This window comes from Pan paniscus, chromosome 7 (assembly GCF_029289425.2).
Source record: "Pan paniscus chromosome 7, NHGRI_mPanPan1-v2.0_pri, whole genome shotgun sequence".
NCBI classification, from domain to species: Eukaryota; Metazoa; Chordata; class Mammalia; order Primates; family Hominidae; genus Pan; species Pan paniscus.
The window spans coordinates 23,323,491-23,341,756 of record NC_073256.2 but is presented as its reverse complement, the minus strand read 5'-3'; the positions used below and the strand labels follow the sequence as shown (position 1 = coordinate 23,341,756).

The window sequence follows — 18,266 nt, the reverse complement described above, 5'->3', positions numbered from 1 at the left end:
TTGTAATGTTTTGTTTTGTTTTTGAGACAGAGTCTTCCTCTGTCACCCAGGCTGGAGGGCAGTGGCACGATCTCAGCTCACTGAAACCTCCACCTCCCGGGTTCAAGCGATTCCCCTGCCTCAGCCTCCTGAGTAGCTGGGACTACAGGAGTGGGCACCATGCCCGGCTAATTTTTTTAAATTTTAGTAGAGACAGGGTTTCACCATGTTGGCCAGGATGGTCTCAATCTCCTGACCTCGTGACCCGCTCGCCTCAGCCTCCCAAAGTGCTGGGATTACAGGTGTGAGCCACTGCGCCCGGCCTATATGAGTTTTATATTTACCTGTTCCCTTCACCAGGAGATCATGCTGCTGTGATGCCGGGTTTTCTTAACAGCATAAGAAGACTTGCTCCCTTGCCCTATCAAAGAGAATAGTTTTGGAGGGGAGAAGTGGGACCAAAAAAGATGCAGTTTTCATTTGTATTGGGAAATGTGAAAATAAAATTGTCAACTCTTTTAGTTAAAAACGAAAAAAAAGAAAAGGAAACAAGATGTGGGGCTGCCATATGCAATACCGTGGATTCCACGGATCTTCTACTCTGGAGGAAAATATTATCTTTGCTGAAGCCAGACCAACCTAACACAAAGACCTTGTGGTTTTTTAATGTGACTGTGTTTTATTTTAGAATGTGTAATTCACTTGAGAAAGGCAAATTACCTGTCTGGGGAAGACTATTTAATTTCCTGCATTTATTTAGAATGTTGGCTAATGTTATTCTGAAGGAAAATATCTCTAACAAGTGAGTGCCCCCCACATAGACACAGCTCATGAGCTCACGGGGCAAAGGAATTGAACAGCAACCTCCTAATTGCTAGCCTTCTTTGTGGTATGGAAATAATTATCAGCATGTAAAAGACTATATATATATTCAACAATTCTGACCCCCTGCAAAATTCAAATCTACAATTGATTTGCTTCCTGGGCTCCTGAAAACAACTTTGTCAAAATTGTTCAGAAATAAAATCAGCCAATCTTTGCCCCTTGGGGACACAGGACAAAGCAAATCAGCCATGACCAATGTGGAGTCGGCCGTGCACAATTACATGCAGACCTGCAGGACAGTGAGTCCCTGCTATGGTCCCTCCCCAGTCAGGCATCCATTGCCTGGGCTGCAGCCAGAAGCATTCAGGCACAAGTGCATTCAACGAATACTTACTTAATTGCATTGGTGGTTAGAGGGTTGTGGTTGATTAAGGTACATTAATGGATCCAAGTCCTCCTTGAATCCAAGACTCTGTCATTTGTCTCTGCATTTCCTCCCACTGAAGAATCGGAGTATATTTCTCCAGCCCCTAATGTTGGATTTAGTCATATGTCTAGCTTGGCCACTGGAATATTAATCTGCATGACCATAAGCTTGGAAAGTGTGCATTCATTTGTGCTCACTCACTCCTGCTATCACCATGACAACAAGCCCAGACCAGCCTCCTGCTTCCAGCAGAAGATAAGAGACTATAAGAGCAAAGTTGACCTTCCCAGACATGCTCATGCTAGATTAACCAATCCTCAGCTGACACACAGATCCATGAAAATAAATGACTGTTGTATTAAGCCACTGAGATTTGGAGTGACTTGTTATGCAGCATTTTGTGACAATAACTAACGGATACAAGGGTCACCATCTTTTATCTCTGTAGATTTTGACCAATTTTTAATAGCTGGATAGAGATCTTCTAGTTGTCTTTATTTATAATGACTAAGACTGTAGAGCAAATTTGACTTGACACTACCAGTTACCTACCCATAAATTCAGAAATAGTTTCTTCTCCAACCCACCCCAACCAACCATTATTTTTTTTTGAAATGGGGTCTTACTCTTTGCCTAGGCTAGAGTACAAGTGGCACAGTCAGAGCTCACTGTAACCCCAAAATCCTGGGCTCACCTGATCTTCCCCTTCAACCTCCTACATAGCTAAGACTACAGACATGTGCCACCATGCCTGGCTAATTTTTTTATTCTTTGCAGAGACAGGGTCTCACTATATTGCCCAAGTTGGTTTCAAACACCTGGACTTAAGCAGTCCTCCTGCCTCACCCTCCCAAAGTGCTAGGATTATAGGCATGAGCCACCACACCCAGCCTCTTCTTCTTTTTAAATAGAAACCCTATTTTATTCTGACAGTGGGTTGCTTTCTTTTTTTTTTCTTTTTAGAAAAAATTGGCCCAGCCCCAGGGAATAATTTGTGACTGGTCTAAACAGGGTTGGCAAACTATAGACCAAGGGCCAAATCCGGCCCTCTGACTGCTTGTATAAATTAAGTTTTACTGGAATAAAACCAGGTCCATTCATTTATGCCTTGTCTACTTATGCTTTTAGACTACGATGGCATCACTGCGTCACTGCAACAGAGGTTATCTAGACCAAAAGCCTAAAATATTACCGTTTGCCTGTTTATGGAAAAAGTTTGCCATTGCCTAGTCTAAGGTTTAGATTCTGAGCTTATCATTTTAGCCTACACCCCCTTACCAGTGACTGCCTCAAAACAAGTCTGTGATTCCATTCTGACTGTTCTACTGAGGGAATTCCCCCTTCTTATGCAGCGCTGATGAGGGTAAGTTGTATTAATAGGACATATGCTCAGGTTTTCTGAAAAATACTTTTATCTAGAAATGCATAGGAATATGCTGGTGCCTGAATGTCCCATCTGGGGGCCTGGAGATTGACTCACACTGCCTCCAGAGCTAATGCTCACACTTACTACTGAGAGGCCTGAGGAAACGCCTGCCTAACCACCACCAGAACCTGCACACGTCACCTGGAGAACTAGAGATCAGACTGCCACACACACCACCCAGGAGCCCAGTGGCCCACCTGCCCACCTGGCCCAGTGCTGCCACTGCCAGAAACCAAAGAAGCCATCTGGAGGCCCAGGGATTGGCCCATGCAGACAGGCTATCATCAGTGCCCACATACATTGCCCACAGTCCCTAGTATTGACACACCTGGTCCACCACCACTACCATTGATGCTGAAGGACAAGACTTCCTGGCATCCCCATCCTCAGCAAAGCCTCACCACAGCCTACAATAACAACTGCAGATGGCTGGGTGCGGTGGCTCACCCCTGTAATCCCAGCACTTTGTGAGGCCGAGGCAGGTAGATCACGAGGTCAGGAGTTCGAGACCAGCCTGGCCAACATGGTGAAACCCCGTCTCTACTAAAAATACAAAAACTAGCTGGGCGTGGTGGCACATGCCTGTAGTCACAGCTACTCAGGAGGCTGAGGGAGGAGAATCGCTTGAACCTGGGAGGCAGAGGTTGCGGTGAGCTGAGATTGCATCACTGCACTCCAGCCTGGTGACAGAGCTAGACTCCATCTCAACCACAAACACACAAACAAAAAAACTGCAGTCTAAGCCACTGAATAACTCACAGACACCACTCATGCCAATTACAGCTGAAGAAATCATATGCAGACTATACCACTGTACCCACCCAGAATCAAAGCCAAAGTGTGATATCCAATGAACACTGTAGATACAGCTATAAGAAAAGGTCTTTCCCATATCAAAGTCAATCCATAAAATTGGAAGAAGTGACTGCTATGTCAGAGGCACAGATAGTCACATAAGGACTCAAGAAATATGAAAAAGGAAACATAACATCTCCAAAGAAGCACAATAATTCTCCAGCAAGAGATTCCAATGAAAAGAAAATCTATGAAATGCCTGAAAAAAATTCAGAATAATGATATTAAAGAAACCCAGGGAGAATAAGAGAACACAAATAATGAATACAAAAAAATCAGGAAAACAATTCATGATCTGAATGAGAAATTCAACAGGGATAGACAGCATAACAAAGAACCAAACATAAATCCTGGAAGAGACAAAATCATTGAAAGAAATACAAAACATAATTGACAGCTTTAACAATAGACTAGTTCAAGCAAAACAAAGAATTTCTGAACCTGAAGACTAGTCTTTTAAAATAATCCATTCAGACAAAAAGAAAGAAAAAAGAATGAAGCAAGGCTACATGACATATGGGACACATATGTGAACAAAAGTGAAATTCTGGGAGTTTTGAATGGAGATGAGATGGGTAAAGGCATAGAAAACCTATTTAATAAAATAATAACTGAAAACTTCCTGAAAGCTTCCAAATACAGGAAGCTCAAAGATTACCAAATAAATACAACTCAAAAAGTCTTCTCCATGGCACATTATGGTCAAATTGTCAAAAGACAAAGAGAAAATGCTAAAAACAGCAAGAGAAAAGCACCAAGTCACTTATAAGAGAATCTCCATCAGGCCAACAGGGGATTTCTCAGCAGGAACCTTACAGGCTAGGAGAAAAGGGGATGTATACTACAAGTAAAAATAAATAAATAAATAAATAAATAAATAAATAAATAAATAAATGTAAGCCAAAATTGCTATACCCAGCAAAGCTATCCTTCACAAATGAAGAAGACTGGCACAGTGGCTTACATCTGCAATTCCAGAGACTCAGAAGGCTGAGGCAGGAGGATCATCTGAGCCAGGAGTTCAAGGCTGCAGTGAGCTATAATCATGCCACTGTACTCCAGCCTGGGTGACAGAGTGAGATTCCATTGCTTTAAAAAAAAAAAAAAAAAGAGAAAAAAATATTTCCCAGATAAGCAAAACACTGTTTGTGTCTTGTTTATTGTGGTCCTACAAGAAATGCTTAAGGGAGTCCTACATTGGGAAGAAAAGAACAATATCTACCATCATGAAAATACATGAAAGTGTAAAACTCATGGTAGGGCAGACACACAAAGGAGAAAGGATTCAAACGTCACCACTAAAGAAAACCACCAAACGGCAACAATAAATAATGAGAGAAAAAAGGAACAAAGGTGTATTAGTCTGTTTTCACACTGCTGATAAAGACATACCTGACTGAGACTGGGAAACTTACGAAAGAAAGAGGTTGAATGGAGTTACATTTCCACATAGCTGAGGAAGCCTCACAATCATGTTGGAAGGCAAGAAAAAGCAAGTCATGTCTCTCATGGATGGCAGCAGGCAAAGAGAGAGCTTCTGCAGGAAAACTACCCTTTTTAAAACCATCAGACCTTGTGAGACGTATTCACTATCATGAGAACAGCACGGGAAAGACCTGCCCCCATGACTCAATTACTTCCCATCAGGTCCCTCCCACAACATGTGGGAATTCCAGATGAGATTTGGGTGGGGACACAACCAAACCATATTATTCTGCCCCTGGCCCTTCCCAAATCTCATTTCAAAACCAATTATGCCTTCCCAGCAGTCCCCCAAACTCTTAACTAAGTTCAGCATTAACTCAAAAGTCCACAGTCCAAAGTCTCATGTGAGACAAGGCAAATCCCTTCTGCCTATGAGCATGTAAAATCAAAAACAAGTTAATTACTTCCTAGATATGATGGGGGTATAGGCATTGGGTAAACACAGTCATTCCAATTGGGAGAAAATTGCCAAAACAAAGGGGCTACAGGCGCCATGCAAGCCCAAAATCCAGTGAGGCAGTCAAATCTCAAAGCTCCAAAATGATCTCCTTTGACTCCATGTCTCACATGCAGGTCATGCTGACGTAAGAGGTGGGCTCCCATGGCCTTGGGAGAAAAAAGGCCACAGCTCCACTCCTGAGGCTTTGTGGGTATAAACCCCCTCCTGGCTCCTTTCATGGGTTGGCATTGTCTGCAGCTTTTCCAGGCACACAGTGCAAGCTGTCAGTGAATCCACCATTGTGGGGTCTGGAGGATGGTGGCCCTCTTCTCACAGCTCCACTGGGTGGTGCCACAGTAGAGACTCTATGTGGGGGCTCCGACCCCACGTTTCCATTCTGCACTGCCCTAGTACAGGTTCTCCATGAGTGCCTTGCCCCTGCAGCAAACTTCTGCCTGGACATCTAGGCATTTCCATACACCTTCTGAAGTCTAGGCAGCAGTTCCCAAACCTCGATTTTTGACTTCTGTGCACCCATAGGCTCAACACAATGTGGAACTGCTAAGGCTTGGGGCTTGCACCCTCTGACGCTACAGCCCACGTTGTACCTTGGCTCCTTTTAGCTGCAGCTGGAGTGGCTAGGACTCAGGCACCCGAGGCTGTTCACAGCCGGGGGGCCCTGGGCCCACCCCACAAAACCGTCTTTTCTTCCCAGGCCTCTGGGCCTTTGATGGGAGGGGCTGCCATGAAGACCTGTGACATGCCCTGGAGACATTTTCCCCATTGTCTTGGGGATTCACATTTGACTCCTTGTTACTTAAACAAACTTCTGCAGCCAGATCAAATTTTTCTTGAGAAAATGAGATTTTCTTTTCTATTGCATTGTCAGGCGCAAGTCTTCCAAACTTTTATGCTCTGCTTCCCTTATAAAACTGAGTGCCTTTGACAGTACCCTAGTCATCTCTTGAATGCTTTGCTCCTTAGAAATTTCTTCTACCGGATACCCTAAATCATCTCTCTCAAGTTCAAAATTCCACAAATCTCTACAGCAGAGGCAAAATGCCACCTGTCTCTTTACTAAAACATAACAGGAGTCACCTTTGTGCCAGTTCCCAGCAAGTTCCTCATTTCCATCTGAGACAACCTCAGCCTAGACTTTATTGTCTATATAACCATCAGCATTTTGGGCAAGTCTCTAGGAAATCTCTTCCAAATTTTCCCACATTTTCCTGTCTCCTTCTGAGCCCTCCAACCTCTGCCTGTTTCCCAGTTCCAAAGTCACTTCCACATATTCAGGTATCTTTTAGCAACAACAACCCACTTCTGGTATCAATTTACTGTATTAGTCCATTTTCACACAGCTGATAAAGACACATACAAGACTGGGAAATTTACAAAAGAAAGAGGTTTAATGGACTTACACTTCTACATTGCTGGGGAGGCTTCTAAATCATTGCGGAAGTCAAGGAGAGATAAGTCACATCTTACAGGGATGGCAGCAGGCAAAGAGAGGAGCTTGAGCAGGGAAACTCCTCCTTTTAAAACCATCAGATCTCATGAGACTTACTCACTATCAAAAGAATAGCATGGAAAATACCTGCCCCCATGATTCAACTACTTCCCACTGGGTCCCTCCCACAACACATGGGAATTCAAGATGAGATCTGAGTGGGGACACAGCCAAACCAAATCAAAAGGATATACAAAATAACCAGAAAACAATGAACAAAATGACAGGAATAAGTCCTCACCTATCAATAATAACTTTGAAAATGGGTTAAATTACCTACCTAAAAGATAGAGACAGGCTTAATTGATAAAAAATGACCAAACATCGTCTACAAGAAACTCACTTCATTTGTAAAGACACACACAGACTGAAAGTGAAGGGATTGAAAAAGATATGCCACACAAACAGAAATCAAAAGTAATCAGGAGTAGCTAAACTTGCATCAGATAAAACAGACTTTAAGTCAAAAATAGTAAAAAGGACAAAGAAGGTCATTATAACAATTCTAAATATGCATGCAACCAACACAAGTGCATGCAGACACACATAGCAAATATTAAATCTACAGGGAGAGATAGAGTCCAATACAATGATAGTTGAGAACTTCAATATCCTACTGTCAGCATTGGACAGTTCATCTAGACATAAAATCAACAAAGAAAAGTTAGATTTAAGCTGCACTTTAGATTAAATGGACCTAACAGATATTTTCAGAATATTTCATCCAGCAGCAGAATACACAATCATCTCATCAACACATGGAACATTCTCCAGGATAGACCATATGTTAGGACACAAAACAAGGCTCAACAAAATTTTAAAAATTAAAATCATATCAAGTATCTTCTCAGACCACAACAGAATAAAACTTGAAATCAATAACAAGAAGAAATTTGGAAACTGTACAAATACATGGACATTAAATGTGCTATTGAATGATCATTGGGTCAATGAAGAAATTAAGATGGAAATCAAAAAAAATTTTTTAAACAGAAAATGGAAACACATCATGCAAAACCTATGGGATACAGCAAAAGCAGTACTAGGAGGAAAGTTTGTAGCAATAAATGCCTACACCAAAAAAGGAGAAAGATCTCAAATAAACAACCTAATAATACACCTCAAGGAACTCCAAAAGCAAGAACAAACCAAACACACAATTAGTAGAAAGAAAAAAATAATAACAGCAGAACCAAATGCAACAGAGACAAAAAAGAAATGCAAAGAATCAACAAGATAAAAGTTGGTTTTTTGAAAAGTTAAACAAAATTGATAAACCACTAGTAAGGCTAACCAAAAAAAAAAAAAAAAAAAAGAAAGTAGACCCAAATAAATACAATCAGAAATGAAAAAGGAGACATTACAACCTTTACCAAAGAAATAAAAAGGATCATTAGAGGCTACTATGAACAACCATATGCTAACAAATTGGAAAACTTAGAGGAAAGGGATAAATTCCCAGACATACACAGCCTACCAAGATTGAACTAGGAAGAAACAGAAAACCTTATCTGACTCAAAATTAATAGCAGGTTTGAATCAGTAACAAAAAGTCTCCCCAAAGAGGAAAGCCCCAGAATAGGTTTTTATGCTGATTTCTACACAGTTTATAAAGAAAAACAAACACCAATTCTTCTCAAACTATTCCCAATAATTGAAGGGGAGGGAATTCTTCCTAACTCATTGTATAAGGCCAACATTACCCTGATATCCAATCAAGACAAGGACACAACAAAAAGAGAAAACTATTGGGCAATATTCCTAATGAACACAGATGGAAAAATTCTCAGCATAATACTACCAAGCCAAATCTAATCATGAATGAAAAAGATAATATACCATGATCAAGTTGGCTTTATCCCAGGATTGCAAAGATGGGTCAACATACACAAAATCAATACATGTGATACATCACATCAACAAGATGAAAGGCAAAAACTATCTGATCATCTCAGCAGATGCAGAAAAATCACTCAGTAAAACTTACCATTCCTTCATGATGAAAACTCTCAACAAATTATGCATAGAAGGAACACTTCAACCTAAGAAAAGGTATATATGACAAACCTACGGCTGACATCATACTCACTGGGAAAAATTGAAAAGCTTTTCATCTAAGAACTGGAACAAGACAAGGATGCCCACTTTCACCATTCTTATTCAACACAGTATGGGACATCGAAGCCAGAGTGATCAGACAAGATAAAGAAATAAAAGGCATCCAAACTAGACAAGAGGAAGTCAAATTGTCTCACTTTGCAGATGACATAATCTTATACTTGTAAACAGAAAAACCTGAAGACTCCACCAAAATACTCTTAAAATGGATAAATTAGGCTGGACATGGTAGCTCATGCCTGTTATCCCAGCACTTTGGGAGGCCAAGATGGGCGAATCACCTGAGGTTGGGAGTTTGAGACCAGCCTGGCCAACATGATGAAATCCTGTCTCTATTAAAAATACAATTAGCCAGGCATTGGTGGTAGGTGCCTGTAATCCCAGCTACTTGGGAGGTTGAAGCAGGAGAATCACTTGAAACTGAGAGGCGGAGGTTGCAGTGAGCCAAGATTGCACCACTGCACTCCAGCCTGGGCAACAGAGCGAGACTCTATCTCAAAAAATAAAAGATAAAATTTTTTTTTAAAAACAGATGTATAATTCAGTAAAGCTTCAGGACACAAAATCAACATACAAAAATCAGTAATGTTTCTATATACCAGTAACAAACTAGCTAAAAAAGAAACCAAGGAAGAAATTCATTTACAATAGCTACAAAAATAAAATACCTAGGAATAAACTTAACCAAGGATGGGGGGAAAAAAAACCTCTACAATGAAAACCACAAAACACTGATAAAATGAATTGAGAAGGACACAAACAAATAGAAAAGCATCTCTTGCTCGTGGGTTGGAATAACTAATACTGTTAAAATGACCATACTACCCGAAGCAATCTAGAGATTCAGTATAATCCCTATCAATTACATTCTTCACAGAAACAGGAAAAAAAAATAAAACCCTGAAATTCATATGGAACCACAAAAGACCCCAAATAGTCAAAGCAATACTGAGCAAAAAGAACAAAGCTAGAAGCCTCACACTACCTGATTTAAAAATATACTGCAAAGCAGCTGGGCGTGGTGGCTCATGTCTGTAATCCCAGCACTTGGGGAGGCCAAGGTGGCTGGATCACGAGGTCAGGAGATCGAGACCATCCTGGCTAACATGGTGAAACCCCGTCTCTACTAAAAAAAAAAAAAAAAAACAAAACAAAAAATTAGCCAGGCGTGGTGGTGGGCACCTGTAGTCCCAGCTACTCGGGAGGCTGAGGCAGGAGAACGGCATGAACCTGGGAGGCGGAGCTTGCAATGAGCCGAGATTTCACCACTGCACTCCAGCCTGAGTGACAAGGCGAGACTCCGTCTCAAAAAAAAAAAAAAAAAAAAAAAAATTTATATATATATATATACATACATATATACTTACTGCAAAGCTATAGTAACCAAAACAGCGTGTATTGGTATTAAAACAGACATGAAAACAAAGGAAACAGACTAAAGAACCCAGAAATAAATCCACATATTTACAGTTAACTGATTTTCAAGAAAGCTGTCAAGAACATACATTGAATAAAGGACACCCTCTTCATTAAATGGTGCCAGGAAAACTAGATATCCAAACACAGAAGAATAAAACTAGACCCTTATCTCTCATCACTTACAAAAATAAACTCAAAATAGATTAAAAACTTAAATGTAACAGCCACAAGTATAAAACTACTAGAAATAAACACAGGAGAAACGTTGGAGAACAAACATTGTATGGCTAACACTTAAAAAGTACAAGCAACAAAAACAGACGAATGGGATTATATTAAACTAAATACCTTCTGCACGTCAAATAAAACAATCAACAGAGTGAAGAGACAACACCCCTCCCTTACACCATACACAAAATTTAACTCAAAATGGCCTACAGACTTAAATGTAAAACCCATAACTATAAAAACGCTGGAAGACAACCTAGGCAATACCACCCGGTACATAGTGATGGGCAAAGAGTTCATGGTGAAGATGCCAAACGCAATTGCCACAAAAGCAAAAATTGACAAATAGGATCTAATTAAATGGAAGAGCTTCTGCACAGCAAAAGAAACTATCAAAAAATAGACATTTCTCAAAAGAGGATATACAAATCACCAAGTTTATGAAAAAATATTCAACATCACTAATCATCACGGAAATGCAAATCAAAACCTCAATGAGATATCATCTCACACTTTTTAGAATGGCTATTATTAAAAAGACAAAGCACAACAAATGCTGGCAAGCATGTGAAGAAAAGAAAATTATTGTATATTGTTGGTGGGAATGTAAATTGGTACAGCCATTATGAAAAAAAGTACAGAGATTTCTCAAAAAACTAAGAACAGATCTACCATATGATCCAGCAATCCCACTCCTGGCTACACATCCAAAAAAAAAGGATATCGGTGTATCAACGGGATACCTGTACCCCCATATTTACTGCAGCACTACTTACAATAGCCAAGATATGGAATCAATCTAAGTGTCAATCAATGGATAAATGGATAAAGAAAATGGGAATATACGCACAATAGAATAGTATTCAGCCATAAAGAAGAATGAAATCCTGTCATTTTCAGCTAAATGGATGGAATTAAAGGTCATAATGTTAGGTGAACTAAGCCATGCACAGAAAGAAAACTATTGCATGTTCTCACTTATATGAGCAGTTTATGCTCCTGGAAATCAAAGCGGGGGCCATGTTTCAGGTCAGTAGGGTCAGGGATAGAGGCCGCAGTTATGGACTTGTGTGCCCTGGAGCTATATAAAATTGATATCATGGAGATAAAGAGTAGAATGATAGTTACCAGAGGCTGGGAATAGGAGGGGTTTGAAAAGAGATTGATTAATGGGTATAAAAATATATAATAGAAGGAATAAGATCTAGTGTTCATTATCACAGAAAGTGACTGTAACAATTTGTTGTATATATATATTTTTAATTTCAATAGTTTTTAGGGAACAGGTGGTATTTGGTTACATGGATAAGTTCCTTAGTGGTGATCTCTGAAATTTTGGCATACCCATCACCAAAGCAGTTTACCCAATGTATAGTGTTTTATCTCTCAACCCCTCCCACCTTCCCCCTGAGCCCCCAAAGTCCACTGTTTCATTCTTGTGCGTTTGCATCATCATAGCTTAGCTCCCACTTACGAGTGAGAACATGCAATGTTTGGTTTTCCATTCCTGAGTTACTTCATTTAGAATAATGTTCTCCAACTCCATCCAGGTTGCTATGAATGCCAATATTTCATTCTTTTTTAAGGCTAAGTAGTATTCTATGGTGTATATATATACATATATAACACATTTTCTTTATCCACTAATTCATTGGTGGGCATTTGGGCTGGTTGTATAGTTTTGCAACTGTGAATTTTGCTGCTGTAAATATGTGTGCAAAAGTATCTTTTTCATATAATGACTTCTTTTCCTCTGGGTAAATACCTAGCAGTGGGATTGCTGGATCAAATGATAGATCTACTTTTAGTTCTTTAAGGAATCTCCATACTGCTTTCCATAGTGGTGGTGTTAGCTTACATTCCCACCATCAGTGTAAAAGCGTTCTCTTTCACCACATCTGTGCCAACATCAATTTTTGCTTTTTTTGTTTTTGTTTTTGTTTTTTTTTGAGATGGAGTCTCGCTCTGTCGCCCAGGCTGGAGTACAGTGCTGCAATATCAGCTCACTGTAACCTCTGCCTCCCAGATTCAAGCAATTCTCCTGCCTCAGCCCCCTGAGCAGCTGGGATTACAGGCAACCGCCACCATGCCTGGCTAATTTTTGTATTTTCAGTAGAGACTGGGTTTCACCATGTTGGTCAGTCTGATCTCAAACTCCTGACCTCCTGATCCGCCCACCTCAGCCTCCCAAAGTTCTGGGATTACAGGCATGATCCACCGCGCCTGGCCCTATTTTTGTTTATTTTACACGTGGTATTGCATTGTGGTTTTGATTTGCATTTCCCTGGCAATTAGTGATTTTGAGCATTTTTTCATATGTTTGTTGGCCATTTGCATATCTTCTTTTGAGAATTATCTATTCATCTCCTTGGCACACTTTTTGATGGGATTATTTTTTTTCTTGCCGATTAGAGTTGCCTGTAAATTCTGGACATTAGTTCTTTGTCAGATGCAGTTTGTGAAAATTTTCCCCTACTCTGTGGGTGATCTGTTTGCTCTGCTGATTATTTCCTATGCTGTGCAGGAGGCTTTTAGTTTAATTAAGTCCCATCTATTTATCTTTGTTTCTGTTGTATTTGCTTTTGGGTTCTTGGTCATGAACTATTTGCCTAAGCCAATGTGTAGAAACGTTTTCCAATGTTATCTTCTAGGATTTTTATGGTTTCAGATCTTAGATTTAAGTCTTTGATCCATCTTGTGTTGATTTTTGTATAATGTGAGAGATGAGGATCCAGTTTTATTCTTTTACATGTGGCTTGCCAATTATCCCAGCACTATTTGTTGTATAGGGTGTACTTTCCCTACTTTGTTTTTGTTTACTTTGTCGAAGATCAGTTGGCTGTTATGTATTTGGCTTTATTTCTAGGTTCTCCACTCTGTCCCATTGGTCATGTGCCTATTTTTATACCAGCACTATGCTGTTTTGGTGACTATAGCCTTGTAATACAGTTTGAAGTTGTGTAATGTGATGCCTCTAGATTGGTTCTTTTTGCTTAGCTTTGCTTTGGTTATGCAGACTCTTTTTTAGTTCCAAATGAATTTTGGCATTTTTTTTCTAGTTCTATAAAGAATAATGATGGTATATTGATAGGAATTGCATTGAATTTGTAGACTGCTTTTGGCAATATGGTCATTTTCACAATATTGAGTCTACCCATTCATGAGCATGGAATGTGTTTCCATTTGTTTGTGTCACCTATGATTTCTCTCAACAGTGTTTTGTAGTTTTCCTTGTAGGGGTCTTTCACCTCCTTGGTTAGTTATATTGTAAGTATTTTATTTTACAGCTATTATAAAAGGGTTTGATTTGATGTTCAGCCTGATAGATGTTGGCGTATAGCACTGCTACTGATTTTTGTACAAAGATTTTGTATCCTGATAAATGGATTTATTGTATATTTCTAAATAGCAATAAGATTTGAAATATTCACAACACAAAGAAATGATCAATGTTTGAAGAGATTAATATCCTAAAGACCCTGATTTGATCATTACACATTGCATGCATGTACCAGAATCTCACATGGACCCCATAAATGTGTACAATTATTCTCTATCAAAAACATTTTTTTAAGAAACATGCAGGAATAAACTGTACCTCTTCCTTGCTGTCTCTGGATATTGTCACATGAGGACTTGACATGCAGATTGTGGCAGCCTCTGTGACCAAGAGCAGAAGACAATAGCAGCATAGAAACCTCAAAAGAAAAACCTAACATCTCAAGCTACTAATTTAGCCAACCTTGGCATCAGCTATCTCTGGTCTTAGTACATGAGGTGATAAAACCCCACTGTTCAAGTTGGGTGGCCATCAATTGCTGCAGAATAGAAGTTAATGAGGCTTCCTCTTCCTGGATCCCCTACTAGACCCTGACATATCCATTCAGTCACAGGCAGAAAGGGAAGCAGAGGGTAAGGAGTTCTGGCTGGCTGTGCCAGACGCAGATCTTACCTGTCCTGTTTAGAACACTCAAAGCTCAATTGGTTAAACAAAAAAAGGAAAAAGACAATAAGGAGTATAACACTCCCCAGATGCAACTTAATGAAACACTCTATACTGTAAATTTTCTAAACATACATAGAAATCAGACCACTACTTCTGCAGAACATTTTACTGGTGAAAAGAGCAGCCCACATGAGGGAAAACTGATTTGGTGGAAAGACAACAAAACAAAACGTGGGAAATAGGTAAGGTGATAACATGGGGGAGAGGTTTTGCTTGTGTTTCACCAGGAGAAAATCAGCTTCCTGTTTGGATACGCACTAGACATTTGAAGTTCTACAATGAACCCATCAGAGATGCAAATGAAAGTGCCTCCGCAGAGGCAGAAAACCCGCAATCGAGCATCATTGACTCGCAGGGCGAACAAAATGGTGATATCAGAACAGATGAAGTTGCCATCCACCAAGAAAATGGCACATGTGGAGAGCCAGGGAGAGGAAGAGAAAGAAAAAGAGACAGAGATCAGAGACAGACACAGAAAGTGAGACTGGGGAGAGAGATAGTGTAAAAGAGAGAGAGAGAGACCATAAGAGAAGGGAGACAAAGAGATAAAAGGCGCGAGTGAGCAGGTGAGGAGAAAGACTGAAAACTATGAGAAACAGCAACTAAGAGACAAAGGAGGTGGGAGACTGCCTGGGTGCTGCAGCACCCACACCGTCCTCTTGCCCACTGTCACTTGGGTTAAAACTACCGGAAATTCCACTATTGCAAATTTTGTATTAATCCTTGTATGTCTGTCTTTTCTATTGTTAGTCTACAGGTATATCCAGCAGCTCCAGAAAGACAGCGACCAGCGAGAAGGGGCCATGATGATGATGGTGGTTTTGTCAAAACGAAAAGGGAGATATGTAGGGAAAAGAAAAAGAGATCAGACTGTTACTGTGTCTACATAGAAAGTGAAGACATAAGAGACTCCATTTTGAAAAAGACCTGTACTTTAAACAATTGCTTTGCTGAGATGTTGTTAATCTGTAGCTTTGCCGCAGCCACTTTGCCCCAACCACTTCGACCCAACCTGGAGCTCACAAAAACATGTGTTGTATGAAATCAAGGTTTAAGGGATGTAGGGCTGTGTAGGACGTGCCTTGTTAACAAAACGTTTGCAAGCAGTTTATTTGGTAAAAGTCATCGCCATTCTCTAGTCTCAATAAACCAGGGGCACAGTGCCCTGTGGAAAGCCACAGGGACCTCTGCCCTTGAAAGCTGGGTATTGTCCAATGTTTCTCCCAATGTGATAGTGTGAAATAGGGCCTCGTGGGATGAGAAAGGCCTGACCGTCCCCCAGCCCAACACCCATAAAGGGTCTGTGCTGAGGTGGATTAGTCAAAGAGGAAAGCATCTTGCAGTTGAGAAAGACGAAGACCACTGTCTCCTGCCTGCCCCTGGGAACTGAATGTCTCTATATAACACCCAAATGTACATTTGTTCAATTCTGAGATGGGAGAAACTGCCCTATGGTGGGAGGCGAGACATGTTTACAGCAATGCTGCCTTGTTATTCTTTACTCCACTGAGATGTTTGGGTGGAGAGAAACATAAATCTGGCTTACGTGCATGTCCAGTCATAGTACCTTCCCTTGAACTTCATTATGACATAGATTCTGTTGCTCACATATTTGTTGCCGACCTTCTCCTTATTATCACCCTGCCCTCCTACTACATTCTCTTTTGCTGAAATAATGAAGATAATAATCAATAAAAACTGAGGGAACTCAGAGACGGGTCCCAGTGCAGATCCTTGGTATGCTGAGCGCCGGTTCCCTGGGCTCACTGTTGTTTCTCTATACTTTGTCTCTGTGTCTTACTTCTTTTCTGTCTCTCATCCCACCTGACTAGAAATACCCACAGGTGTGGACGGGCAGGCCGCCCCTTCAGTATGAGATTACAGGCATGAATAACCCCACCTGGCCACCTAACTCAGTCTTGAGAGGCCAGAAGTGATGCTGGAACTTTCTTCCTCTGTGGTTTAAAAAGGGAAAATTAGGGAGAACACAAGGCATGAGAGATGCAGCGATGGATATGTCTATATGGAGCTTCTGTCTACATCCAGTAGAAAATGCATTTCTAGGCACCAGGCTTAAGAGCAAAAACCTGGAGTCTTGTCTGTTAGCATTCTCCTTCCCCACAAACCAGAGAGGGAATCCATTTTGCTCCAGCACACCCGAATTTAGGAAATGTCGCATTCCTATTTCTGTAACTTCAGTTAAATCTGCTCTGAGTCCCTGGATGCCTGGCAGGTGGAGAATGCAATCTTGTTGTTACCAGCATTCCTTTCCCTTCTCCACGGGCTTATGTAAGAATTCTGGGCTTACACACTGTTGGAAAGCCAGGTAGGAACTACATCCCCCGAACTCTCTATTCTTCCAGCTGCTCATGATCCGTCAACCTTCTTTGGGCCATCTGCTATAACAAGACCGTCCTCACAGCATCATTCCACCGACCCACAGGCTCAGCCCCAGGGACCCTCACTGTAACAGGTCTCCACTATGCATAGGAACTGACAAAACCTTCTCTTCATCTTGGCATCTTCTGATATCCAGCCACTCCTCTGCTTCTCACCTTAAACACAGATGGCAGCTGCTTCCCATCGTTCCAAACCTGGGGGATTGTCCAGCCAAATTCTCTTCAGACACCAAAGCTTCACCCGCCCTTTTCAGGGAGATGATGCAAGGACATCTGAGATCTTTGGAAGCCCAATTCTGGCCTCTCTTTGGGGTGGGCTGAGAGTGGGTACTAGACTCTCTTTTCCAAGTGCCATGTTTACCTTGTTCATCATTATATTATCTCCAATGTTTGGCACATAGTAGGCACTACAGACTGACACATATTAGGTGATATTAGTGTCTGTATATTGGCACTCTTGAGGTCGAAACTATTAGCAGAAACCTGCCAAGCAATAGGATGGAAAACCGACCACCAAAAAAAAAAAAAAAAAAAAAAAAAAGAAAACAATCGTGGCTTTGAGCTCTAAACACACAAGGCACCAGCCCAAGTTTGGCCAATTTTAATACAACAGCCATTTTGCCTCCAAACAAACTGGCACTGGAAACCTCCCTCTGCCTCTTAAAGAGAACCGTTTTCTCTTTCTCTAAGTGGGCAGCATTTCTCCCCGGAGGCAGTACCCAGCCCACTGCCACCAGCAACGGACTGCATCCAGGAGCCAAGAGCTTGATAGTTTAAAGAATATATTTTATAGGGAAATACAAAGTAACATCCACATAAATCTGGAATTACCACCACTTTCCAGAGGCCAAATCCCATTTGTGGAATCTCTTGCGTGTCAAGCACCTTGCAGTCAGCTCAACTACATACTTTTGGGATTCGTTGCAGAGAAGAGTGCAGGTTATCTGCAAAATAAAGGAACTAGGGCTCAGAATTCCCAGAGCAATCCATGACAGAGGAGGTGAGTAGAAAAGGGCAGGGTGAAGTCAATTGAGAGAAGTCAATGAGTTGGCCAACACCAAGCAAGGATCATGGGACCCTCTCCACAGCCCCACATCTCAAATGAAGTCAACAAAACCCATCAATGCTTGGTGTAAGTGTTGTATGCTCC

The 18,266-nt window shown here is 40.9% G+C and overlaps 1 protein-coding gene across 1 annotated transcript in view; it reads left to right on the top strand.

Annotated features, from left to right (window-relative positions):
* Positions 1 to 16,499, top strand: part of LOC100992112 (translation initiation factor IF-2) — a 120,221-nt gene extending 103,722 nt beyond the window's left edge. The window contains 1 exon segment of the mRNA XM_063607041.1: positions 15,468 to 16,499. Within this exon segment, the coding sequence (XP_063463111.1) occupies positions 15,468 to 15,759 (292 nt within the window). The 3' untranslated portion in view covers positions 15,760 to 16,499.
* Positions 16,500 to 18,266: the final 1,767 nt, after the last annotated feature.